We start from the raw sequence: 26,864 nt of genomic DNA, 5'->3' as shown, positions 1-26,864 counted from the left end.
GGCCACCTAGTAACCTTGCAAAAACTATACAATGGATTTGACGTCCTGAACAGCAAGAAGCTTTTGAAAAACTGAAGAAAAGATTAGTAACACCACAGTGTTAAAACTGCCATAGCATCAACCATGGATGCATCGAATTCGGTTTTTCATATATTTTATATATGCCGAAATTCATAATAATACATAAAAAAATCTGATGTGTACACCACATGACTTCCTTGTACGGAATATTAAATTATATGCATCTTTTCTTGCATTTCATTTAAACTTACTGGATTGAACTAAATTTATTTCGTCGATAGTGCATAAACCACAATAGAATAAATGCACTCTTTAAAATTCACTATATTTGTTTACCATAAAGACACACTGGCCCTAGGTTCACTTAACAGCGTTAAATTTCATTCAATTTTTTAACTCAGAATGCACAAAATTTATATCATCTTAATCGTTGCCACATATTCTATTCAAATACTATAATAAATCTAAAACGATGTATAAAAGAAATTAGACAAACAACAAAAAACAATTAAAAAAACAGTTTTTCACGAACGATTCAGTATTTCTCATTCAATTAATTCAGTTTTCACTTCGTGACAAGGCAAAAATACATAAAACTCAAAATATCTGTATTGAAAATTATGAAGTAAATCTTAAACATGTATTTCCTCGAATAAATTCCACAATGGATTAAGAATGATTTAATTCGCAATAATAAAAGAAGGCGTTATCTTTGTTTTTGCGAAGCTTACTTTCTCTAAGATTGGCAACAAATTTACTATTCTGCTGCTTAAAATGTAAACAAACATTGCCGCCATTGCAAAAATAATTAGGATTAGTGGCACTTAAACCATTTTTAAATGGTTAATAATTCTAAAAATACTGCATGCATATTTACTAAAGGCATAAAAACTTTAACCGGAAGATAAGAACAACCTAATTCAATCATTTTTAAAGCAAAAAATGCACAGTTTACAAACATATAAGAATAAAGAAACTGAGATTACTGAGCCGAGTAACAGAGTGGATATATATATATATATGTAAGATAAAAATGTATGAATCAGAATTATAATATAACTATAAACATAAATTCTTCCTCTCTATTCTAAAATCGTAATAACTTATCTGCATTGCGTCATTCAAATTAATCATGCGATCTTACGTAACCGTTAATATCAGATGCCTCTTGACGACCAATCACCGAATTGTAAACCGAAACTTTTCTCTTCGCGTGCTTGCATCTTTCATAACTACGTACTTCAGCTTTTGCTCGCTACTGTGCTAAGATGTGATTTCGCTGGCTTGCTTTCTATCCCAACAATATCAAAAATGTAAATCTTCTGTGGAAAGGCACGACTAGAGTGCCAAGTGATTGTGGCCACAAATATCAATTGGAAATAAAAATGGAATTAAAACTGCCTCGACTGCCAAGTTCTTTAAATACTACGCAATCAAAATTCTTCTTCAATATGGGTCTAATCACGCATCTACACTGCTCTGTCTTTTCCTTTCCTTGTGCTCTTATTATGACAATTAAGCCGGTAAGGATAGTTGCCTGCAACCTGAAACCTCAATGGAAAATTTAATTCAGCTCTTCAAATCATCGTTTTGTGATAAATCCAAGATAATGTGAAAGAAGTGAATCATCAACTTTGTTTTTTCAGTGTTTAAAAAATAACAGATCATTCTTCTGCTGTGGTGTTTTGCAAGTGCTTCAAAGGAATAATCACGCGTAGTGTTTACAGATTGAAAGTAATATCTCGGTAAATTGAGAAGTTCGAATGCCTAGTGAAAAAGAAATCATCAGTGAATTACCGTTTAGGAATTAAGCATTACAGCGAGTTCAAGGTCGATCTGAGTTGGTGTTTGCAAGTATGTGCGACAAAAAATTATTTGCACTTCCACTTTTTCAACAGCTCAAAAATTGTTACATTCGTGTGACTCTAACTCAGGAACTAAATCATTTAATTATGCTGCGAATTCTATAGTTTTCATTTCAACCTTTAAATTCTGCAATTTTAAATTTCTGCAATTTGTTTTGAGAAAATCTGAAATTCTTGTTCATTAATTTTTCATAATTATGTGTGAGCAAATTAAGTAATTAATTTTAAGCTATTTAAATTATTCATAGGGAAGGATATTAAGATAAGTTTTTATATTTTTGAAATTTTGTTGAGAATTTTGAATACGAATTTTATAATTATTCTAAAAATGAAGTAGGTGTAAAAAATAGTGCAATTATTACAGAAACGTAATATGAAATTATGGTAAATGCATGTTAAATTTATGGGTGATTGTATGTTAAGTATAGTGTATGTCGAGGGAGTACTGGGTTCCTTCAACAGAGGCCTGTAATTACCTCTGTACAGTTGTTCCTTTTACCCTCTTCATGCAAGATAATGTTGGAGGCTCTCATTTTATGAATGCATGTAAATTTTTTATATTATTATTATTATTATACTTTTTTATTATGGAATGTATTAATGCAGTTCTCAAAGGCCAGTTACCTTAATGCAAGGAACGGAGGCCTTTTCAAGTAACTGTGTAGGCACCCTGGGCCACCAGTGCAGAGAACACACTGGTTAGCTCAAGACGACAGCCCTATTGATGGATATGTTTGTTTAGAAATATTGCGAGGCTTCCAGTTTGGTAAAATCAGGAATTGTAAATGAAAGATGATAACGGTGAAACCATAAATTCTGAAAATCTTAATCCTATTATTTATGATGTTAAATTATAATTTATCAGTATAGAAATAAGTATCATAAATATTTATGTGCATTACATTTAATTATAAACACTGATTATGTAAAAGTTTATTTTGTGATATTCTGCGATAACAAGAACCTTCCCTGAAGAATTATGATTATGTGAACTCTCAAACAAAAAGACTTTTGGACTGAAATGTTGAAAAATTCAATAGGACTCTAAAAATTAAGCATCTATTTTTTTAAAAAAAAAATTGATATTTATAGATAATACATTACAGGATCAAAATTTTATTATTTATTTATATATATATTTTTTTTTTAATTTGCTGGTGCTTTAACTCTTTCTCTTTAAAAAGGCTTCTCTGTCGCTACGCCTTTTTCTTTTTGAAGGGGGGAATATGTAAGATAAAAATGTATGAATCAGAATTATAATATAACTATAAACATAAATTCTTCCTCTCTATTCTAAAATCGTAATAACTTATCTGCATTGCGTCATTCAAATTAATCATGCAATCTTACGTAACCGTTAATATCAGATGCCTCTTGACGACCAATCACCGAATTGTAAACCGAAACTTTTCTCTTCGCGTGCTTGCATCTTTCATAACTACGTACTTCAGCTTTTGCTCGCTACTGTGCTAAGATGTGATTTCGCTGGCTTGCTTTCTATCCCAACAATATCAAAAATGTAAATCTTCTGTGGAAAGGCACGACTAGAGTGCCAAGTGATTGTGGCCACAAATATCAATTGGAAATAAAAATGGAATTAAAACTGCCTCGACTGTTAAGTTCTTTAAATACTACGCAATCAAAATTCTTCTTCAATATGGGTCTAATCACGCATCTACACTGCTCCGTCTTTTCCTTTCCTTGTGCTTTTAATATTACATATATATATATATATATATATATATATTTACTAAAGACATATTGATTATATTATCTCCTAAGATTAATTTTAGTAGAGTTATCTAAAAAGAGTGAATCCATAGTTAGTAATCCATAGTTTAATTCCGAAAATTGTTTTATAGTAACTTGAATGTAAATTGTTAAAAATGTTTAACGGGGACTTGAATTAAATCATGAATAACAAAATTTCAATTGCAAAAAGAAATTAAATTAAAAGCAAGTAATTAAATTAAAAGCAAGTAATCATTGCCATTAATCGGAAATTAGTTGACTTTTCAAGGGGAGCAAACCAACTCCCGTTCAAAGAACAATAATTAAGAAATAAATACGAGAGGTTTTTCGTCCTTTACTCAAGTAATGAGGCGATGCCAAACTGGCAATTGAAGTTAGGCCAAATATTTCCGTGAATTGAAGGGATCAAGAACCAATGCAGAGCACTAAAGAACTCTCTGCATTGGTTCTCTCTGCTCTACTCTGCATTGGTTCTTGATCCCTTCAATTCACGGAAATATTTGGCCTAACTTAAATTGCCAGTTTAACATCGCCTCATTACTTGAATAAAGGACGAAACACCTTCGTATTTATTTCTTAATTATTGCTCATTGAACGGGAGTTGGTTTGTTCCCCTTGAAAAGTTAACTTATTTCCGATCAATGGTAATGATTACTTGCTTTTAATTTAATTACTTGCTTTTAATATAATTACTTGGTTTTAATTTAATTACTTGCCTTTAATTTAATTTCTTTTTGCAATTGAAATTTTGTTATTCATGATTTAATTCAAGCTCCCGTTAAACATTTTTAACAATTTACATTCAAGTTACTTTAAAACAATTTTCGGAATTAAATTTTCTAACTATGGATTCACTCTTGTTAGATAATTCTATTAAAATTAATCTTGGGAGATAATATAATCAATATTTCTTTAGTAAATAAATTATTATTAACTTACTTTGCAGCAATTGCGCAAGTAGTAGAATAACTCGATTTCGCACTAAGTGAATTTAAGATCATACAATATATATATATATGAAGAACACACTTACTTCACTTTCACAACACTTTTGCAGACCCCAACACTCATATAGTAAGTAAGTTAGAATTAAAACTTACTATTTATTTGCTTCAAGTATTTTTTTTTTAAATTTTTTATGTAGTATCTAAGTATTTTTTAAATATGAAATTATATTTTTAAATATGTATTTATTTTAAAAGTTGTGAATTAGTTCTTTTTGTTTCTTTTTGTTTCTTATTTCTTATTGGTTTATATGGATTATGTATAGTTCTTTTATAGTTTCTTTTTATTGATATGCATATTCGTGTAGGGGAAGTTTCTGTAGACAAGGATTTCTAAAATACATTAGTTTCTAGATTTTTTTATTATTTTATTAAAAATTAATTTTTTAAGAAAACGTTTAATTCTTGACTTTACTTGCTTGTTTCTCAAAAGACTTAATTAGTATTTTTCTTTTTGAACTTTAATTCTTAAATGTTATTACTTAAATGTAAATTTCTAAGATACCACTTTATTGGAATTACTTTTGGTTTTGACTTTTACCCTTGCCTACACGAATGACGAAACACGAATTGAATGATTGGAGAGTTAGGTTTGGAGGCAACTTCCCCTTGATAAGTCTGTCTCCAGCCTACTCTACAATCATTCACGTATGCATTTGAAAAAAAAAAATTGTTTAATTTAATTTAATTTTAATTTATTAAATTAGTATATTTATTTTCATGGATAGATTTTGCACTTGATTTGCTTATGCTTCTGAATTTAAATGATATTGTAGATTAGTTCGAGAATTAAATCTTTTACATGTTTGCATATTTTTAAATTATTTTAAATTATTTTGGCTTTTTTCCTTTTTTTAGAATTTAAATTTGCTTTTTTACTTTTTTACTTTTATACGTATTTGTTAAGAATTTAAATTTGTTTAAATTTAAATTTAATTCCTTGCAGCAATGGCGCAAAGAATATTTAATTAAATATGCATTTAATTTTTTTTAATTAAACTCAATTTTCTTATGAAACAATATATATATATATAATTTATTTCCTAAACAGTATTGATTAATTGATTATATTATCTCCTAAGTTTAATTAAAGTAGAATTATTTTAAAAGTGTGCATCCATACTGGTTAGTTATATTTTGAAAGATGTTTTGAAGTAATTTGAAAGCAAAATGTTAATAATGTTTTAACGGGGACTGGAGTTAAATCATCACGAAGAATAATATTTCAATATATATATATATATATATATATATATATATATAATTTTGGTGCGGCCCATTGCAACCAAAATACGAGGTGCACATCTACACGCTATAGCAATCATATATACAAAATTTCAACGTTCTGAGGCTACTCTTTTTTGAATTATGCGAGATACGTACATATGTACGCACGCACAGACGCCATGAAAATTTCTCTTCAGAATTCATTTTAAATCAGTTTTATAATTTTTTGGGGAGAATAGAGTCCTTTATTCTGTGCTTACGTATGGATTCATTCAAAAATATCGTTAAATTGCATTCGATAGCGGTCAAAATAGATATTTGAATATATAAGAAATACTATGATGCCTGAAGTTTTTCGAGATTACAATACTTCCTTTTTACTTCGTACAAGGAAGTAAAAATTGGGGTACCAACGCATAAAAAGTATAAATGTTTCACAAATATATACTTTTTACTTACTTGTACGAAGTAAAAAGGAAGTATTGTAATAAAGAAAATTTTCAGGCATCATATTTCAACGAAAATGTCTATTTTGACAGCTATCAAATGCAATTTAACGATGTTTTTGCGTGACATCTGTACGTAAGGACAGAATAAAAGACTCTTTTGTACCCAAAAAATTATAAAACTGATTTAAAATTAATTCTGAAGAGAATTTTTCGTAGCGTCTGTACGAACGTACGTACGTACGTATCCCGCATAACTCAAAAACGAGTAGCCTCAGAATGTTGAAATTTTGTATATAGGACTGCTGTAACATGTAGATGTGCACCTCGTATTTTGGTTGCAATCGGCCGCACCAAACGTATATAAATATATATATCAGGTTGAGGTTTATGCTTTTAGTAAATCCGCATGCAATATTGTAGAGTTATCAACAATTTAAAAGTTGTTTAAGTGCAGCTAAGCCTAATTAATTTTGTGATGGCGGACTACTAAGAACATATAGTGAATTTGAGTTTCAGAAAGCAGCGCCTCCTTTTACTCTGTATCACGTGAAAAACATCAGTAAAACAAAAAGACGAAAGTAAAAGTCAGATGGCCGCCATCAGTCGACGAAAAAGGTGACTTTCTGGTCGAAGGTCCAAATCAGTGAACTGAAGAATCTAGTATAAATAAAAAAATGTTAAGGATGGAGAATGTCAGATGGATATTTGTGCTTTTCTCTGGAAAATGGAGAACATCTAAGAGAGTTGATGCAGTTGTTAAGTTGAGTGAGAACTGAATAGAAGAAATTTCTGGCAAGATTTTGAATATAATCTTGAATTGTATCTACTTTGAGATCGCAGTGGCTATTGGAATTTGGAATTAACCATGGAGCATTGATAATCTCTCTGAGTGCTTTGTTTTGAAGAATTTGGATGTGTTGCAGGTGAGTTTTGGCAGCGTAGTCCCAGACAGGAGTAGCATGGAGTAAGGCTAGTCGAAGTATAGATTTATATAAGTGGAGTTTATTAGAAGCGGACATATGACTTCTTCTGCCAAGAAGTGGGCGCATAGTTGCGAGCGTGACATTAATTTTTTTTCACAGTTTCCCTGAGATGTTTCTGAAAAGTCAATTTTTTATCAAGAATGACTCCTAGATATTTAACTTGGTCAACCCAGTCAATTTCTTCATCAAGCAGAAGAGGTCTAGGTGGAGTGAAATTTGTTTGGCCTTTGTGAAAAATTATTGCTTTTGATTTTTCGGTATTAACTGCAATCCTCCAAAGAGTGAGCCAATTTTCTAGATGATGGAGGTAGTGTTGAAGAAGGAGCTGAACAACAGTAACAGTAGAAGCTTGTATCTAAATTGCAGTATCATCGGCGAAAAGAGCAAGGGTAATTTGTGGGTCTTTAGGAATATCAAAAATGTAAATGTTATATAAATATGGAGAAAGTACAGATCCTTGGAGCCCTCCAGCGAAAATTTTTCTCGTGAAAGAAACAGAACTTCCAATTTTCACTGCAAAGATTCTGTCTTGGAGATAGGAAGCAATACGTCTAATACAATGATCGGGGAAGTTTAACTTGATAAGTTTATATATAAATCCCCGTTGCCATACCCTATCAAAAGCTTTCTCAATATCAAGGAAAATTGCTCCGGTAGGGAACTTACAATTTAAACCGTCAGTAATATAGTTAATGACACGAAGCAGCAGGTGATTAGTACTGTGAATATGACGGAAGCCAAACTGTTCTTCTGGAATGTAGGAGCTCTCTGGAATAACTTGATTAAGATGATATAGAATAACTTTTTTTAGCTATTTTACAAAGTTGACTGAGAAGGTTGATTGGGCGTAGTTCTGGGGAAACGTTGAATTTTGATGCGATTTTGTGAAGACGATGATGATGGCATGTTTTCATATATTAGGAAAGTAAGAGAATTTGACGATAGAGTTGATTATCTTAGTAAAGACAAGTGATGGCATTGATAGAAAGATGTTTCAACTCTTTGGTAGAAATACCACCAACATCTGGCGCTTTTTCGGGTTTTAAGGAGCTAATATAATCGGCAACCAGCTTTTTTGGAACATGGCGGACCTCGTATGATAGCACAATGTTTGTTTACATTTCAAACTTAGCAAAATAGCAGATTTGTTGACAATCTAGAGAAACTAAGTTTCGAAACAACAAAGATAACGCCTTCGAAAAACTGTTTCTTTTTTATTGCTGTTTGCTTAATTTCTTTTATACATCGTTTTATATTTATTATAGTATTTGAATAGAACATGTGGCAACGATTACATAATTCTTCAAATGATATAAATTCATATGCATTCTGAGTCCTGACATGAACGAAATGTAACGCTGTTAAGTGAACCTAGCGCCAAAGTGTCACTATAGTAAATAAATATAGTGAATTTTAAAGAGTGCATTTATTCTATTGTGGTGTATGCGCTATCGACGAAGGTGATTTGCTTCAATCCAATAAGTTTAAAAGAAATGCAAGAAAAAATGCGTATAATTTAATATTCCGTACAATGAAGTCATGTGGTGTACACATCAGATTTTCTTCTCTAAATGGCTTGTTTCTTCTAATTTTATTTTGGTACAAGGGTATATTCGTAAATCCGATTGTCTTGTGTTTGAATAATGTTGCAGTCTCGAATGTTCAACAATATGTGGTTTCAAAGGCATAATTTAACATTCAAACATGTTTTCCCGATCCATCTGAAAGGTAAAGGGTAATTTTGAACACATTGCTACCTGAAAAATAAAATTTAAAAAAAAATTAAATTCTAAAGAAAAGTATTGTTTTCTAAACGTTACGTACATCTTTAGCGTTGTTATTTCGTTGCTATCCTTGATTCAGATTTAAAGCTGTCAAGAATGAAATAGAACTCTGTTAAAAAATTAGAAATGATAGTCGATTGTAAAAGCAAAAAATTGTGCACGCTCAAGAAGAAAAGAAGTGCTGAATGTTTCTCAGAATAGCTCTATATTAGGCAAGAAGTCTCGTTTTCATCAGAATGGTGACTGATTAAGAGGCGGTGAGATTCTCTTTCAGACAGTCTGATTGATCCACAGAAATGTATTCATTTATCTAAGCAGAAGCATATAAAGGTATAACAAGGCAGTCGCTATTCTGTAAAATAACATGCTCAAACAAATTATGTATGATTTCATGCTTCTGACGCTATTTTGTAAAAAGTATGCCCAAATGAGAAACTGATGATGTCATCTTAAACACGCGGATCAAGAGGTCGTTGCCATAAAAGCAAAAAAGTGGCTGTCGCAAAAAAGGAGGTTACAGCAGATGATGTAAGCATTACATAACAAAAATGAAGCCAAGGGAATGTCAACAACGTGACATCACGACTTCTCATGCCTACCTTACAGCGTATGGACAAGAGAGCGAAACGCATTGTCAAATAAAATTATGTTGACTTTCAGAGCAAATGTCAATGTCCGAAGCAGGGCCGGCACTATGTACTTTGCAAATTAAATGTTTCTGCCCGATGCATCTATAAATTCTAATAATTCTGCTATCCAGTGCTTTCCTTAAATTCTAAAAGAATTTTCCTCGTCAATAATTGTTGTCGGTACTTCTTTAAATCTAAAAATTTTACCGTCCCTAAATTCTGCCATCCAGTGCAGCCGCACAGGTTGCATCTGCTCTGGCGCGGCCCTGGTCCGGGGCTTAGATATGTGTCTTTAAGCAGAATTTGTGTAAAATACTGCTGAAACTTGGAATGGTTATCTAGCTTTCAGCATGTCATATAACACATTTTTATGTAGATAGATTTTATTGAATTAAGTGGTTATTTGCAGTCCTCGTGATTTTTCTATGTAAGAAGTAGAGAATTATTTATATTAAGTATTAAAATTAGGAAGGGAGATTTAACGTTCAAGGATCATTCGAGGATGATAGTTTCATTCAAAAATGATGGTCAACTTGTAGATAACACGAATCAGAATGTAAACAAAACCAAAGGGATGTCCGCCTATGGTAGCGGCCATGATAAGTATTGACGTCGTACTCTGACGTTTCGTGGCTTCATTTTCATTGCAAAGGGCATACGGAGGAGGCTTCCAAACTTTGAAAAAAGCATTGTTTTGCCACAAAAATAAAACTATCGTGTATGACATTATTCAAAACCGTCTACTTCGCTAGCGGGAAAATCCAAGATGGCGGTTACCACGCCCCTTTTTTGCGACGCTATTTCCGTCGGCTGAGTAGCTCTGCTTACTGCTGACGGTTTATCAGGGATTCTTAAGATACTATGTTTTAAATATTTTATTGAATTTTATATGGCGCAAGTCCGAAGACCGTATTAAATAATAAATAAAGTTAACACATAAAATGTTAGTAATAAAATATCAAAAAATTACATTGTTAGCCGTCTATTAAGAAAAATGAATATTGATATGGTGAACTAAGAAAAGTGTGAATGAAACAGGAAAATCTATGCCAACACTCAACAATGTATCGGCGATTCTAAGCATATGTTACTATGCAGCTTAAAATTTTTATGATTTTGTTGTTAAACTATATGTGACATAAGTGCGAAGAAAACGATGCTTAATAGTAAAGCTATAAAGACCCCCCCCCAAAAAGTGAATTAGCAAGAGTGAGTGCAAAAGCGGACTGGCAGTCTGCGAGCGCTGCAAAAGCAAATAAAACCCTAACAAACCCTTTTAGGCTACCGTTAAAACCTGAAAACGTTCAGGAATTTTGAGGGGTTAGATTAAGAAAGCTGAAAAAGTTTCTTATATAGGCATGATATAAAAACTGGAATAAATGTTCGTTTCGTTTATTTTATATCTTCGTGTTATCATTTGTTAGAGTTAAAAATCCAAATTTACTCTGGTGTTTCTTAAAATTTTATACTTTAAAAATATTCAGCGACGCCCAGACGGCAAAGCGGTTAGTGACTCTGACTACCGTAGCGTATGGTCTGACATCGAATCACGGAGAAGACACGGATATAATTTTTCCGTTCCTTCATAGAAGACAACGGTAATCCACCTATTAGGTGCCTCTATAATAAAGAGATCACAGTTTCCAGCCTTAGTAGTGACAACGACTAACCTTAGCCTTAGTAGTGACAACGACTTAGTAGCGACAAGCCTAGAAACGACTAGAGCCCACTATTAGTAAAAAAAAGGATTCGAGCAATAAGAAATGTTTAGGAAACGTTTCTGCTTAAAAATAGAAAAATAAAATAAATAAATAAATATAAGCTAGTTCAGATTTTTACTAAAGGCTGTTCAAAATTAAAATATCAGCAGCGTTTGAGCAATTGCAAAATTGCTCAAAGAGGTCAATTTTTAGTCCAAAGGGATTTGAATCCCGAAGGACTATTAGTTTCGTTTTGGCATTTTGCGTCGGACTCATAAATGTCGGTTCACTTTTCAAACTGTTGACACAAAATGTTAGAGTCCTGCATTATATTTGAAGAAATTAAATAATGAAAAATCTGCATAAATGTATGTATATTTCTCGTATTGTGATAAAACAACGGTACATAGAGTCATCGAATTTTGAATAACGTAATCCTCCAACGAATATGAGCATGTGGAAGACCAAATTTGAAATTTGAAATTTGTTTTATGATCGATTTCCTATTTTTTAAAACTTTGACGAATTTTTGATTAACAAACTCAAGGATTTCAAAGCGAGCAATGGCAACGTTGTGCAGAAAAAACATTTTTATCTCCAGCGCGTGAGTCTCTGTATCGGAAATTCTAAAGATATGCTCGTTTTAAAACTATTTTGCGATATTGCTGTTGCACTGGATCTTATGGTTTAAGTGCGAGGAACATGATATTTAATAAAGAAAGGTAACACACAAAATGTTAAAAAACGCCGCTTTGGACGTAATTTAAAATCTGAAACATTTCAGATTTTTTTTTTTTTTTTCCTTCTTTTTTTTCTTTTACATAGAGATATAACTGATCTGGCCAATATACACATATAGTAATACTAGTGATTTTCTATGGGGTAACCAGTAGCTCTAGAGGCTAGCAAAGATGTAGAAAATAAACTGAGAAGAATGTCAGTTTGCAGGTCTTCAGGAGTTCTATGAGTTTGAAATTTATTAGAAATATTTTTGCAAATATGGCTGGCGATTGAGTAAAGAACTCAGTATATGCTCTTGTAAATAGGTGACATATTATCTATAGAAAAAGGCTGTTCCAAGAAGTTATGAAGTAGAACTGAATTTTCTGCACTCAAAACTTTTCAATATGATGTTTCATAAGTGAAGCCAATGTCAGATTAAGGTCAAAGATCTAATCAAGATAAATTCATTGGTTACCAAAGCAACGAATGTTGCAGAACATTTATAGATCAAGATCAATATTGCTTTCCTAGTGAGAGTATCATTAATCGATCAACATTTATCTTAATTTCCTGTTCAGACAACGAAGGTTCCTGCTTAGTGATTGAACTTTCGGATGACTGGCTCAAACACTGCTCAGGAATAAGAGAATGATTTTGTACAAGGTTTACATTGCCAACAGCATACGATTAAGCGCAAAAAGTGACATCCTTCACTTAAATTATTCTGAAATTGAACTGAATGGAAAATGGAACGTCAACTTGAATACATTACGAGAGGAAAAATTTAATACAATATGAAAACAGTATTTACAATGTGAATATCTAGGTTTTGTGGAAATTGACTAAATTTATGAGAACGAAGAATAATATTTCATTTCGTTAACAAATCTTTGAAATGTCTTATTAATAATAGTGGATTTTATATACTGCGAATGTTTCTTTTCCCAGACTAAATTACCCCTTGTTGCAATGAATCCGTAACCGCCGGGCGGCTGTTAACATAACAAAGAAAAATTCAAATGTAATATTTATAGTTTCGTGGATTTGATTTCGTTTTGTGTGTACGATTATTTATTCCAAACGTTCGCATTCAAAACGATCATCATATTATCACGTAATTAAAGAAGATTATATTTTCAACCTATACGTGAAAACGTGTGCAAAAGTTCAGGAACAATAACTTGTTACTAACGTTTGAGCATGCTGGGTGCAAAAGGAGTGATGTGTGCAAAATCTCGGTTTTTCGTGTTGAACGAAACTCGATGTAGATGCTTATTTGAGTGTGTGTCTTGAACTTAGTAACGTGGAAGATATCATTATCTTACTAGATTGCATTTCAGGTAATCCAGGTTGTTAAATTTAGTTTAGATTTAAGATTAGATAATACTTGTGAATAGGTTTCGGTTTCATCACATGAAAATGCTCTTCTTTTAAATTCCGGATTTTAGCTTATTGCAAATTCGTTTTATTAGTGTATGAATCAGATTATTACCGCATTAATTAATCAAATGAAAAAAAAAAACTATTTAAATAGAAATAAATATTTCCATTTGATCTTATCTATATATTGCAGAGTTACTGATTTCTTCCTGAGACAAGTTGTTATTGCAGTTAAAAAAAATGACTTGATTGACTTAAATAATTCATTTTATATGCATTGTTAGTATCATACAGTATTGTGTTGTCTTCTTGGTGTTACATATTGTAGAATTCATTAATAATGTAAAATGCACTCCCTTTTTTTCATTATATTTGCATACCCTTATTTTCTGTAATTTTTTAAAAAACTTTGTAATTGTTTAAATTTCAGACCTTGATATAAATACCTGTTACTGTGATAACTGCTGTTTTTGTTAATTAATTTTAATAATTTAAACTCTGTATTTTGAGAGAGAGCATTATGCAAATATTGTGCTTGAGTTATGTTAGCTTAGTTGTATTCTGTTCTACGTATCTTGTTTCCATGTAATAGATACGTATTAGACAATTATATACTGAAAAGCAGGTGCTTGAAACTTTGCATCGTATTTTAGTTACATTCTACTCAGCTCTAAATTTAAACCTGTTAAATGATTTTTTCTAAAAGTGCTTGGTTGATGTTATTTATACAGTATTTATCTTCCTTGAAAATTGTGGCAGTTGAATTTGCACATTTTTTTCAATCATTTATTTTTGCATTTAAGCATAATGTTTCAGAATGTTTGAATTATGAAAATTTTAAGCTTTGAATTTATTCGGGTTTTAAGTGAAAAGGCTTTTTTTTTTTTTTTTTTTTTTTTTTCTCCTCTCCCTAATAGGGACTAATTTTAACATGTGATAATATTGTGGCCCTTTTTTTGCCTCCAAACATTACATCATGGATGCAACCAATGGAGCAGGATATAATACACAGTATTAAATGCTACTACAAATCAGTTTCTGGAAGAAAAAAAAAAAAAAAAAAATCAATTTTTCACTTTTTGATTATTAAAAAAACTCATCATCAAAAACTACATCTATTTGTTATCAAAATCATCAAATTCTGTTTCTCAAACAACATTAATAATGTCTGTCGTAATATATGGCCATCTTCTCTGTTTATTGAAACTAAGCTGTGACATTGAATTTTGTGGTTTTAGGGTCAGTGCGGCAAAGGTTAAAGCAGAATTGTTTCTATATTCGAAAGAAATAACAAATAAGGAGGCTTTACAAGATGATGATGACTGATGATGAAATTATTGGTTCTGTTTTGAACTCAACACAGCAAGAAAACTGTTCTGACACTGATAATGAATTTGATAGGAATGAAAAGATATCTTTTAATGAAAATTTGGAACCTGATGAAAATACCTAAAATTTAAAATTATGAGTGTATAATTTACAAAAAAAGGAATCTTCTCTGGAGCTTTCTGAAGTTTTAAAATAAATTTCTACCAGAAAAATGTTTGAAACATGTAAAAAAAAAAAATCGCCTTTTATGCTTTGTTAATGTCCCGTATTTTCATGCATCTTTTATTGTATGTATCCTAAATGTCCTTATTTATTTTACACTTTTCATCTAAATATTATGATTTATCATTTCTGTCCTAAAATCCACATAACCTCTGGTCTCAAGCATTATGGTTTCTGGTATTCTATTCTGTAAACTAAAAAAAAAAAAACAAAGAAGTGGATATGTGGCAATGATCACTTACTCTTGGCTAATGGAAAAGTATATATTTTTTTATTATTAATGGATTTTTTATTAATGGATCTGTATATAAGCTGACTCCCTAATTTAACTTTAGAAAAAGTTCTGAAGGCCCATATGTGCTTTGGCCGTGCTTTAGCCCTGCTTGACTTGTTTTGGATAAGCAATAAGCATGTCAAATATTGCAGCCTTGATATTCTTCTGAAGTTGTAAAATGAGCTTCCATTTTTGTGTTTGCATATTTTCCATTATTATTATTTTAATCCAGCTATTTTATTAGCTAACTGAGGTGACCCTAACAGTATATTTGAAATTAACTATTAACTTCAATAGTTTAGTAGCCATTAGATTTTTCTCATGTGGTGGTTGTTTTTCTGCTGTTCGATTTTCTTCTCAAGTAGAGTTTTATTGCCATTTTTTCTGGTTACATTTTATTAGATAAGTAATCACTGCAAATTTATCTGTTATGCTGAAAGAGGTGAGTGAATGTACATCAACATTTATTACTTTATTGGAAGAGCAAAAGAAGTGATACTGAAAGAGGTAAGGGACAGTACATCAACATTTTTTTTTTTACTTTATGAGAAGTGTAAGAGAAATGTGCCATGATTGAATAGTGTATGAAAGTTGGCTTGATAGCTACTTTTTTTTTTTTTTTTTTTTGTCTGAAATGTGGTAATAATATGCATTTGTGTGACAGGAAGAGTATTATGGATGGGTTTGAATGGCGATGTAAGGATAAGTGAATATGCATGATGTTTGTAGGAGTGTAAGAAAAGGTTCCTGGTTTAGAGCCATTTTAGTATATGTAATGTGTTGCGAATTACGAGATTGAAAAAAAAAAAAAAAAAATTAAGCTACCCCACCCTTAAAAGACATTTTTTTTTTTCCAGTTTTGCTGAAAAGAGTAAGTGAAAAACTGATTTTGGTACAGCTTGAGTATAGGACCCCATTGGCGATTTTTGCTTGGTGCACTTTTTGGATGGTTGTTTTTCTGGTAACCCAGTAAATTCTAGAGTACTCCACTTTGGCAACCTTGTCGCATTCCCGTGTGTTTTAAACTGGAAAGTGTCATTTTCTTCGAAGGAGCAAAATATTGATGTATTCAACAAATTTCTAGAAATTGTAAGGGACATAAATTGGGCAGAGTATAGGATTTCTTTGTAAATTTACCATGATTTTGTAAACTTTACTACATTTCCAGCATTTCTTTTAATTTTAATTTAAACATGTATTCTGAACTCCTGTTTTCAGTTTTATAACTTAAAACTTGCATTTTCAATATTGCTTCTTACAATATGCCTCCATGTACTTGTGTATTTTCAAACTTTTCTTTACTTTTAATTTAAACATGCATTCTTAACTCCTATTTTGATATTTTTAATTTAAACATTTATTCTGAGCTCCTATTTTTAATTTTAAAGCTTGTAATTTGTATTTTCAGTATGACCGCTAAAAATATGCCTCCATTTATTTATTTATTTTCAGTTTCACTGTTTAAATATATGTTCTAAATTTGTATTTAAAATTTTTCTTGTTAAAATGTGCATTCTAACATCTAGTTTCAATTTTAACTGATTTTACAATATGCAATAAAATATAATAAATTTACAGTTTAATTTGCCAATATATTTTAAAATATGCCCCTACTTACTTATGTACCTTCAAATTTGCTGTTTAAACATATATTCTAAAATTTTTTCTGGTTAAAACGTGCTTTCTAACTTGTGTTTTCAATTTTATCGGCTTTTCCATGGCTTGAGTCGCCAAGCCCAAAAATCGCCAATGGGGTCCTATACTCAAGCTGTTCCCTGATTTTTTTTGTTATGTTTCTTTAAATTTTTAAAGTTTCATATTTTTAATAAAATTCTTTAAAAATTGTGCCATTTTTTAAATACCAAAAATTAGCTTATGAATGGAAATAAAAAATAATTGAAATCATCAGGATTTGTATCTAAATATTTGAATTTTAATGTATATTTATGTATTTATTTTCGTTTCTAGGATTTTATTTTGAATCATGGGAAGGTATTCAGGGAAAAGATGTCGCCTGATGAGCATGTTCACTTTAACAACAGGTTTCTTTTTTATAGAAATTATTGTTGGCTACATAACAAATTCTGTAGCTTTAGTAGCAGATTCCTTTCATATGCTATCAGATGTAATAGCATTAATTATAGCATTTTTATCGGTTCAGGTAAGATAAAATTTTGAAAATAAGTGCTTTATATGTTATGTATCAGAATTATGACTGTTGAATTTTTAAAAAAGTTTTTTTTATTTTTTGACTCAAGTATGATGAAACCAGACATACTTAAAGTTTTTTTTATTAAGTATATTTTATGCATATAACAGTACCTGGCATAATCTGGCTTCAGTTAGTGTGAAAATTTCAAAACAAAATTTTAATTGAGCAAAGTAAAAATAAACTCTAACAAATGAGTACATAAAATTATTTGTAATACATAAGTAATTGGTTTTTGACTACACAACAGTCTGTTTTTGTGCATTTTATTTTTATGCAGAAATCAAGTGATGCAGAATATATTTACATTTTTTTAGCTCACTGTTTCATAAGTCATAAAAGCTACAATAGGAGAAAATGTGCTTGCTTTTAGCAAAATTTTTGAAAGAGCCATAACGTAGAAACATTTTGAAAAAAAAAAAAAAGTGAAGCAGGGGATGAATTATGGCTAGCAATATAAGAAGTATGAAAACATCATACATTATGTAAATAATTTCGTATGCCATTCGTTTATTGTTCAACATTTCATCTAGTGTGCTCCTCAACACACTCTCTTTTAATGCTCCTGTGTAACAATACATAAAGTTGAATCCTTGTGCCCTTGTTTAATGTTTTATATTCTCCATACTAGTAACATTACGTCAGCATTTTTAGAAACAATGTTAGTTTTCCTTAACCTAACTGCTGCATAAAAAGGAAAGTATCTTCCTTCTATGTTTTAAATTGAAATTTGTCTATTTTTTTTATAATTTCATTGCCCATTAAAATAAGTAAAAAAACCAAACACATTGGCAACTTGTTGTTTTCATAAAGAATGGGAACATGATTGATTACATTTTACAATGATAAATATTACTTAATATGCAATGTCTCTGGTAAAAAGGTAATAAATAGCAATAAATTATTCATAAAGTAGTCGCTTGATAAAAATTAAAATTGGAGATATTAAAAACTCGAGCTGAACAAAATGTTCTTAAAAAGCTTATGCTGAAATCATTTGCAGTGCCTGTTGCATCATTCAAAGCAAACTGTATTTTAAGGGGAAAAAATATAAACTATTTTCTGATGAGGAATTTATAAAAGAAACTGTACAGGAAATATCAAATTTTTTTTTAATAATTTTAAGAACAAGACAATAATCAGTACTGCAATTAAAAGTTTACAAAATGTTATACAGTCAAAAGTCTTTAGTCGGGACTTCAGCGATTCCAGATTATAGATCATCAATTTAAATCTGGTAAGATGGCATGCAGAAATTATAAAATTAAAAATATGAAACCGTAATTTATAAAATAAAGAACAATAATGATCTAAAGGGTATCAAAATTTACGAAAAAAAAAGCGCTTAATATTTATTTGTTTACTTTATTAAACATTTCTTTCAACGCGCGCATGCGTAAAGCATACATTACGCATAGTCAGAATTAGAAAATTGCAACCAGAAAACTATTTGATGTGTATTCGTGATATTTATAATGACGATAGATTTGATTTAAATCATATCAAAGACAGAGTACATCGAGATGAAATACTACATTTAGTAAGGAATTATAAGCCGAATAAAGTAAAAACATCTGCCCTGAAGATGAGGATGATGCTGACAGATCAACTTCCAGTTCATTGCACACCTTGATGTTCCCCGCCCCCACAGAGCAGCGTGAAATTGATCAGATTTTGGAATGGTTAGAGAAACATCCATTTTTTGCAGCAATTCCACTTTTTGTTTGATGGACATCGAAACGTGCCTTCGTTTTGTAGATCCTTTGTCAGCTACAGAATCAGAAATTCTTTTTGACATAATCCAAAGTTCAAGCTTACTTTTATAAAATTGCTGTAACAGTCTGCAAAAAATAATAAGCTGTATTCCATTAGAAGATTAAGGAACAACGCAGTCTGCAACATTAACTGAATTAGATAATTTTAGCTTAGCTTATACCGTCCGTTATACATAAAACACGCATGCGTAAACGCTACGCATGCACAGAAATTTTGTAGCTTTGAGGTCCAGATTATAGATCATTTCGGATTATGGACGTTCGGATTAAAGACTTTTGACTGTATATTACTTTTGCGTGGGTACTGGATATATTCTTCCTTCTTAATGTAAACGTGAGCGTAATGTGGGCATTGCATAAAACAGACATTTAACAGACAAACACTTTATTAACACACAAACAAAACAAATAGTTAACAAAAAAAAATGTACCGTATGTGTCATTAGTATGCTAGCATACTGCGTGTTGCTTTCATTACTTCCTTCTCTTCTAATGCGAGTTGCGTGAGAGAGAGAGGCGTTGTACACCGTTCGTCTAAATTGCGCATACATGGTCATCACACAAAATGTCTTGAAATACTAATTGAGTGAATAAAAAAAAAAAAAAGGGAAAATATCAGAGAACATTAACCCTCTGAATGGCATGACCGGCTTTATCCGCCGGTCATGAGATTTTTTGTCACTTGATACATATTAGCTTATAACTTAAGATGTTTTGCTTTCTTACTTTCTTTAATAATGCAAATGTAATCTTAATGAATGCAAGTTTATGAAAATAGAGGTTAAAATAAGTAATTATATAAATTTAGCTAATAAATACTGCATAAATACAGGTCTTCATGACAAATCCAAAAACCTGTGCAGCTCAGATGGTAATATAACATTACTAGACTTTGTTTTTCCTTTCAGTTTGTCAAACCAACAGATATAAAATTGCTTATTTTTATTCACATGGCTTTTAAAAATTATATATCCAGAGAGGAATTGCTGGGTATGATTTCTGTGAAAAAAAGGATTAAAGATGTCATAACTCTTAAAACTTCCTCACTAATTTGAAACTCATACTTTTTAAACTAGTTTCAGTAACAGCAGATGGAGAAGGATAATACTGACAAATTCTCAATTTTTGGGGCTGTCATTGCATAATTCATCATTAAGTGTTACCAGCAAAAGAGTAAATGCAAAAGAAGTAATAGTCATAGCATTCAAAATTGTAATACCATTCAAGGAAGTTCCCTCCATTTTCATCTCTTTCAAGCATATTGTAATGACGAACTACCAGACTTATTATTATATACTAATGTAAAGTAGCTAAGTAGAAGTAAATTTCTGCAGCAGTTTTATTTATTTATTTATTTATTTATTTATTTATTAACTGAGATAAAAAAATTCTTGCAAATCATTAAATTTAAATAAAACTTGGCTCAGTTATTTAGCATTTCTTACAGATTTTATATTGTAATTTAGTGATTTAAATTTAGAATTGCAAAGGAACAACAAGCCAATTAAAATTATCAATAGCATTAATTCATACAAAACAAAATTTACTTTCCATATAAGTCCAGTCGCCCACAAAAGCCCCGAAATTTTAATTATATATTCAGGGTTAAGCTCAGGAAAACTAGTGAAACATGGAACATGATTAAGCAAGCATATGCAGGGGGGGGCACTTTCAAGAAGTCGTGTTTTCAAGTGGCAAAAAAAAAAGGTTTTGTCAAGGCAGAGATTCAGTGAAAGACGATCCCAGAGCTGCTTGTCTGTCTGTAGCACATACTGATGCAAACGCGGAGCGTGTAAAACAGTTATTTCAAGAAGATTGTCATGTAACTGTGCATATGATACAAGAAGAACTGAATTTAAATCGTGATGTGTGTTATAAGATTTTACATAAAGATTTAGGGAAACGAAAACTTAAAGTAAGAATTGTCCTTCACTCACTAACGAATCAACGGAAAGAGGAAAACCGTGTTTCTGCCAAACTATTGGATAGAGCCACATTTGTGTCAAAGATTATTATGATTTATTCTTGTTTCCATGCTTGAAAATGTGACAGAAAGGAAAGCTTCATCAAGATTATTGCAGACATCCAATGGGCTAGGACAAATGAGCCTGCAAGCTTCGCAGTTGAAGATTTTCCTGCTTGCCTCCAAGACCTCCAGAAATGTTGGCAGTTGTGTATAGATAGCCAAAGGGACTACTTTAATAGCATCTAGGATCATTACTTGGTTTAATGCAATTTTCTATTTTTGACCTTCGTCCTGGAACTTTTCTGACAAATGATGCATGTTGAAAAAAATGCATTTAAAAAGGAAATTAGAACTGCACAATATGATCTAATATTACTAGTGAGAGAATACAAGGAAGATTTTTTGGAAATTGTCAGGAGTCTCCACATAAGACTAAGTAGCGAACATATGAACTTTTGTTTTGGACCTATGTGTTTCTGTGAATTAGCTTTTTTGTATTTAAAATTTTCTTATTTAAAGATGTAAGTAGGAAATACTGAACATCCTTTCTTACTTACTGATTTCCATATTGAAGGTTCATTATCATTTATCTATATCTGATTATATATCAGGTTATGAATAATGCTTGGTTAACTCTATATATGATATTGAGATATGAAATGCAGACTTCTCAGAAAAATGTAATCTATATTTTTCAATTAATAAAATATATTGCTCCCCGTACTGTCTTTTATTAATATATGAGATACAAGTTTTGAAGGTTTTAAATGTCAAAATTATAGTAGGTAGATCGTGAGACAATTTCAAGCAAAAAGTCTTGTCATATGAATGCAGATATTGCTCACCTCTGCAATATTGAATGTAACCTTATAATGATAACATTGCTATTTGTTGCTGCACAGAAATGCTTAAAGAGGAAGCGTTTAAAAATAGGAAAGTAACTGTAACAATATTGCAGTTTTTGAGAGGAAAAAAATTAATTACAAAAACAGGCATTAAAAAATTAAGACATTTATTTATTACATTTTATTTATTGAAAAATAGAAGAATTATTTTTATTTTGAGCCATTTATTTTTGGGTTTTCAGTTAGTTCATTTCAAACATTTTGGGATAATTGCAGAACCATTTTCCTGCAGTATGCAAAGTATTCTTGTATGTATAAATATTCATACGGTTGTTATAATTTTCTGCCATAAATCTGACTGAATGGTGATGGCTTAACATGAACTATTGGAGATCACATATTAAAATAGACCATTTGAACACAAAAAAATATTTTATTGCAAACTTGGTGTAAAAGATGATACATAATTATTTATTTCAATGAAACCTGAAGTTATATATATCTATTATAATGCTCTGTGCAAAACTCTTATATTAAACTGATTATTAAAGAAGTGATTATATGGTAAATGAAAGTCCAACAAATTATTTTGCAATAAGTTACCACTGTTTATTTGGTAGCAGGGTTGGTTTTTTGCTAAAACAGTGGAAAAAAAACCAAGCAAAACTTTAATGGAACTGAAAAAATAAAAATTGCAATTCTATTATGTGCAGTTTGGGGAAAACATCAGAAATGTTCAAGCAAAGAAGTATTCTTTGACCGTGATTATGCTTCTGATTATTCAAGTACAGTTCCACAACAAATATTGACAAATTAAAAATATTAATTAAAATTGACAAATTAAAATTATTTTTAAAAAATTCTGAAATAGATGTAACATGGTTCTTTCATAACAACATACTGTTATTTAAAGGTTACATAAAGAGAATATATTCTTTAAAATGTAGGAATTTTTGTGAGCACTGGCTGTGTGTTCTTATACTGACTGTAATTGTATATTACTGTAATTGTAATACCGTGTTGCATTTTTTTTTTTTGCTCTCACCACGTATTATTAATTTATTATTATTTAGTATATTATTAACTTTAATGAAGTTTTTTAATTTGCATTGTTTATTTAAAAATATGTTCATTGCTTTTTTTTGTGTGTGTGTGAATATTATGTTAACAGTCTTTCATGTTGTAAATTGGTTCAGTGGTTTCAGAATATTGTTCCTCACTGGTAGTAGATTTCTGTATTCTTGGGCAGAGGAGATGATGTCCATGAATATGAGTGAAAATGCTGCAATTGAATGGAAAAATTACATGTTACTAAATAATAACAATAAGGATGAAGATAATGATTCTTAAAAATATTTTTAGGAAACAGCATATGAGTATTGTTATTAATATGTTGTTTATTTTTACATTCGCACTTCAGGAGCTCGTAAAATTATAGCCAAGATCTTGGCGCAAATCTAAAATCGCCAAATATTGTTTTGGCCCACTGTAACAACTGTTAATTTATCTGTTTCAGACTTGTTAGATAAGCTATATTTGTTTCAATATAAGTTTTACTTTTCTTCCAGATGTCACCTAAGAAATGGTCAAAAAATACATTTGGATGGGCTAGAGCAGAAGTTTTAGGAGCTTTAGTGAATGCAGTGTTTTTAGTAGCATTATGTTTTTCTATTTTCATTGAAGCACTAAAGCGTTTGTATGATGTAGATGAAATCCACAATCCAAAGCTTATTTTATATGTAGGATGTGCTGGTTTATTGGTTAATGTTGTTGGTCTCTTCCTTTTTCATGGTAAGTTTAATGTATTTTTTTCCACAAAATACAAAAGTACTGCAATTTAATTAAAATGTAAATTTTTAAAAATTATTATATTTTTGCTCATTTAATGGTAAGTTTGATGGGAATATAAAATCTCTCTCTCTCTTTTTTTTTCTTAAATTGATTTTGATCTCAATATAATTTTTTAAATATTACTGTTAATTATTCAGGTCATTGTAAGTTACAGCAAATTCATTGCTGTTGTTGAAAGAAGTTGTATGTTTTCTAACCAAATGATCTTAATCAAGAAATTTCTGCATGAAGTACAAACAAGAGATTTCTCAGTTTTTATCTTAAGCATTTACATTTGAGGGAAATATTGGAATTGAATCTAGATATGACAAAGTTTTGCTTTTCAAATCAAAAACAAAACAAAAAGAATATGTAGAAATATCTGGATGAGAAGTTTTTCAACAGCCAGAAGATTAAGTATTCCTAATTGGGAATGCATCCGTAAATAGGTAATATATATTTGTTCCTTTGAGGGCACTATGTATTAATTAACCCTTTCGCAATTGGTGCCTCAGTCACTGAACTCTGACAGGATGATGCAACGTGAAAAAGTATTTTAACAGTGAAATCAAATTTTTGTAGAAGATCAAAATAATGTGTGGTTTATTGGATTAATATGTGTTTCTTCTGTTTTTTATAGAGCATGGTCATGGGCATAGTCATAGACGTGCTCATCATCGTAGTTTACCAACGATAGAAGAAGTTCTTGCTGAAGAAGATATCAATGAAAATCATGAGAATTATAGATTGTCTGACAACCTTCCAAATACAGTGCCAGATGCACATGGGAATCGACAAATGGGTAAATTAGTTTTTGTTGAATTTTATCAAAGTATCTAATACAGTATTTTCTAAAATTGTGATGTGAATCAGAAAATTTATATATATTTGCCAAAATAAATATGTGTAAAAAAAATCCTAACTTCAAATTGTAGTAGCTATTTAAATTCTGTTTAATATGGTTATTTTCCATTTCTGTCGTAAAAATAGTAACGTGCTAATAATAAATCCCTCTTAACTGTATCACTTCAAAATTAACCATTTGCATACTATTTCTTATACAATGCAAATGATGCAGGTATAATGCGTCAGCCAACAATAATATTAAAATTTATGAACTGAAACCTAAATTAGCCAGTAGGGATAAAGTGAAACTGTTGCATTCTTAATCAATTGGAATTTCACAACTAATTAAATTTTAACTATAGTTTCATATTGGAAACTGCATTCTTCTCATCTTTTCTGTCCTGTTGGCATGCTGAGAGCCATGGGTATCGCCTGTGACCAACTTTTGTTTATTTCAGTAAGGCAATGTTTTCAACTGGATTTACTCCAAGGACCGGTAAAATATTTCAGTACGTTCTCGTGGACCGTTAAGTTTAATAATTTGATTCATTGGCACAATTTTTTCACATAAATGTTGTAATATCAGTTGTCACCTGATGATACTTTGGATTTTGGACAGATAGCTGGATATTTCTCGGGCCGGCGGTTGAGAAACACTGGTCTAGGGGACAGGCACCGATCTTTCAGTTATCGATATTGAACGGCGGTCACACTCTGTATGTGCAATGAAAAAAAAAAATGGGGGCAGCTCTATATATCCTGTTCTGCTGGGCTGATGGACGAAATTCAATTGAATTTTTCATATCTTGAACGCACGACTTAGGACATGTATTAGATTTATATGTAGCATTGTTCTGATATAAGCATTTTGACACAAAATCTGACTTTTTCTGAAATAACATACCAATTTTTTTTCCATATTTCGATTCTATTGCTCAAATTATGCCTAAAAATTAAATTTTGTAAAATGTGGTTTGTAATTTACAGAGAAATTTCAATCTTTATCATGGTGTATTCTTTTCAGTTTGCGTGAAGAATAATTCACTTGGTGAATTTCCTAATATATGGCAACCTATTTTTGTTTCCCTTTTTACATCGTGCATAAGTGGGGGAAAAGGTCACATCGTTCCAACTTTCAAATAATTTTAACAAAGTGCCTAAACCACATTTGATGTTATCACTTTCAACAAATACACCAAATTTCAAAATGTGCCAGTATGTAAATATATGTATATCTTCAGAAATTTTGAATAAAAAACTCTTAATTTTTTGCAGGCATGCTTAGAAATCCATCTATTTTATGATGATGCTAAAATTTTTATAGATTATAATCCAAAATTTTTTTCCAAAAAAAATTATAAAAATTATTTTAAAATAGAAATTTTAAAAGTAAAACACAAAAAAGGGGTGAATTTTATTTGGAATGAACCTAAATTTTGAAATTTGAAAGGAAAAATAAAAAAAGTTTAGTAAAAAAAGAGATATTAATAAAGATATGGCAAATTCAATTAACTCTTTGTGGCTCAGTGTTCCACTACATGGAACACCCAAACTGAATCGCTTCTGAAACCTTTAAATTCAACCGTAAATAGATAAAAATGCCTTTATAATATACTTTGAACTTTTCTTTTTAAACAATAGAAAGCAGCATATCACAAGAAGACACAGAATTTTGATTTAATATGTGTTATTAAAATTCACTTTTTTAAGTAATTTTCTTTTCTTTAATGATATAAAAAATTTTATTTGGAAAAAAAAATTAGGCATAACTTTGCTGGCTGTACTCCAAATTATTTGTAATCTCTCATACAAAACCCATACGCAGAATCATTGAATAAAACCGGATGTTCCATTAGCGGGAACACTGCGCCTTTAGCTATTTCATGCTGTTACGAATCAGAACATCTGTGCTTAGGAGAGAACATCCGTTGTTTACGTTTTCTGTTTCCATTGTTTTTGGGGGGAATGAATTCAAACAAAGCAGTATTGAGGGGTGAGGTGTGTTTTGTGTTATGAAAGCCCTAATATTGGCATCTCGAATTTTTTGGGAG

The 26,864-nt window shown here is 30.7% G+C and overlaps 1 protein-coding gene across 2 annotated transcripts in view; it reads left to right on the top strand.

The window, feature by feature from the left end:
• LOC118193856 (uncharacterized) overlaps window positions 1-26,864 on the top strand; it is a 70,459-nt gene that overhangs the window by 23,536 nt on the left and 20,059 nt on the right. The window contains exons 1-4 of one of the 2 annotated variants that reach the window (XM_035365018.2): window positions 13,124-13,477; window positions 17,311-17,503; window positions 23,706-23,928; window positions 24,608-24,769. In XM_035365018.2, the coding sequence (XP_035220909.1) occupies window positions 17,327-17,503; window positions 23,706-23,928; window positions 24,608-24,769 (562 nt within the window). In that variant the 5' untranslated portion in view covers window positions 13,124-13,477; window positions 17,311-17,326. Of the gene's footprint in view, window positions 1-13,123; window positions 13,478-17,310; window positions 17,504-23,705; window positions 23,929-24,607; window positions 24,770-26,864 lie in introns of those variants that run through there. The other variant, XM_085817496.1, reaches the window with a different exon arrangement.

The sequence above is a fragment of the Stegodyphus dumicola genome, chromosome 5, assembly GCF_044657685.1.
Source record: "Stegodyphus dumicola isolate Sdum_Otavi_A_Nest chromosome 5, ASM4465768v1".
NCBI lineage: Eukaryota > Metazoa > Arthropoda > Arachnida > Araneae > Eresidae > Stegodyphus > Stegodyphus dumicola.
The sequence above is the reverse complement of the archived record's forward strand: the minus strand, read 5'-3'. Positions and strand labels throughout refer to the sequence as shown.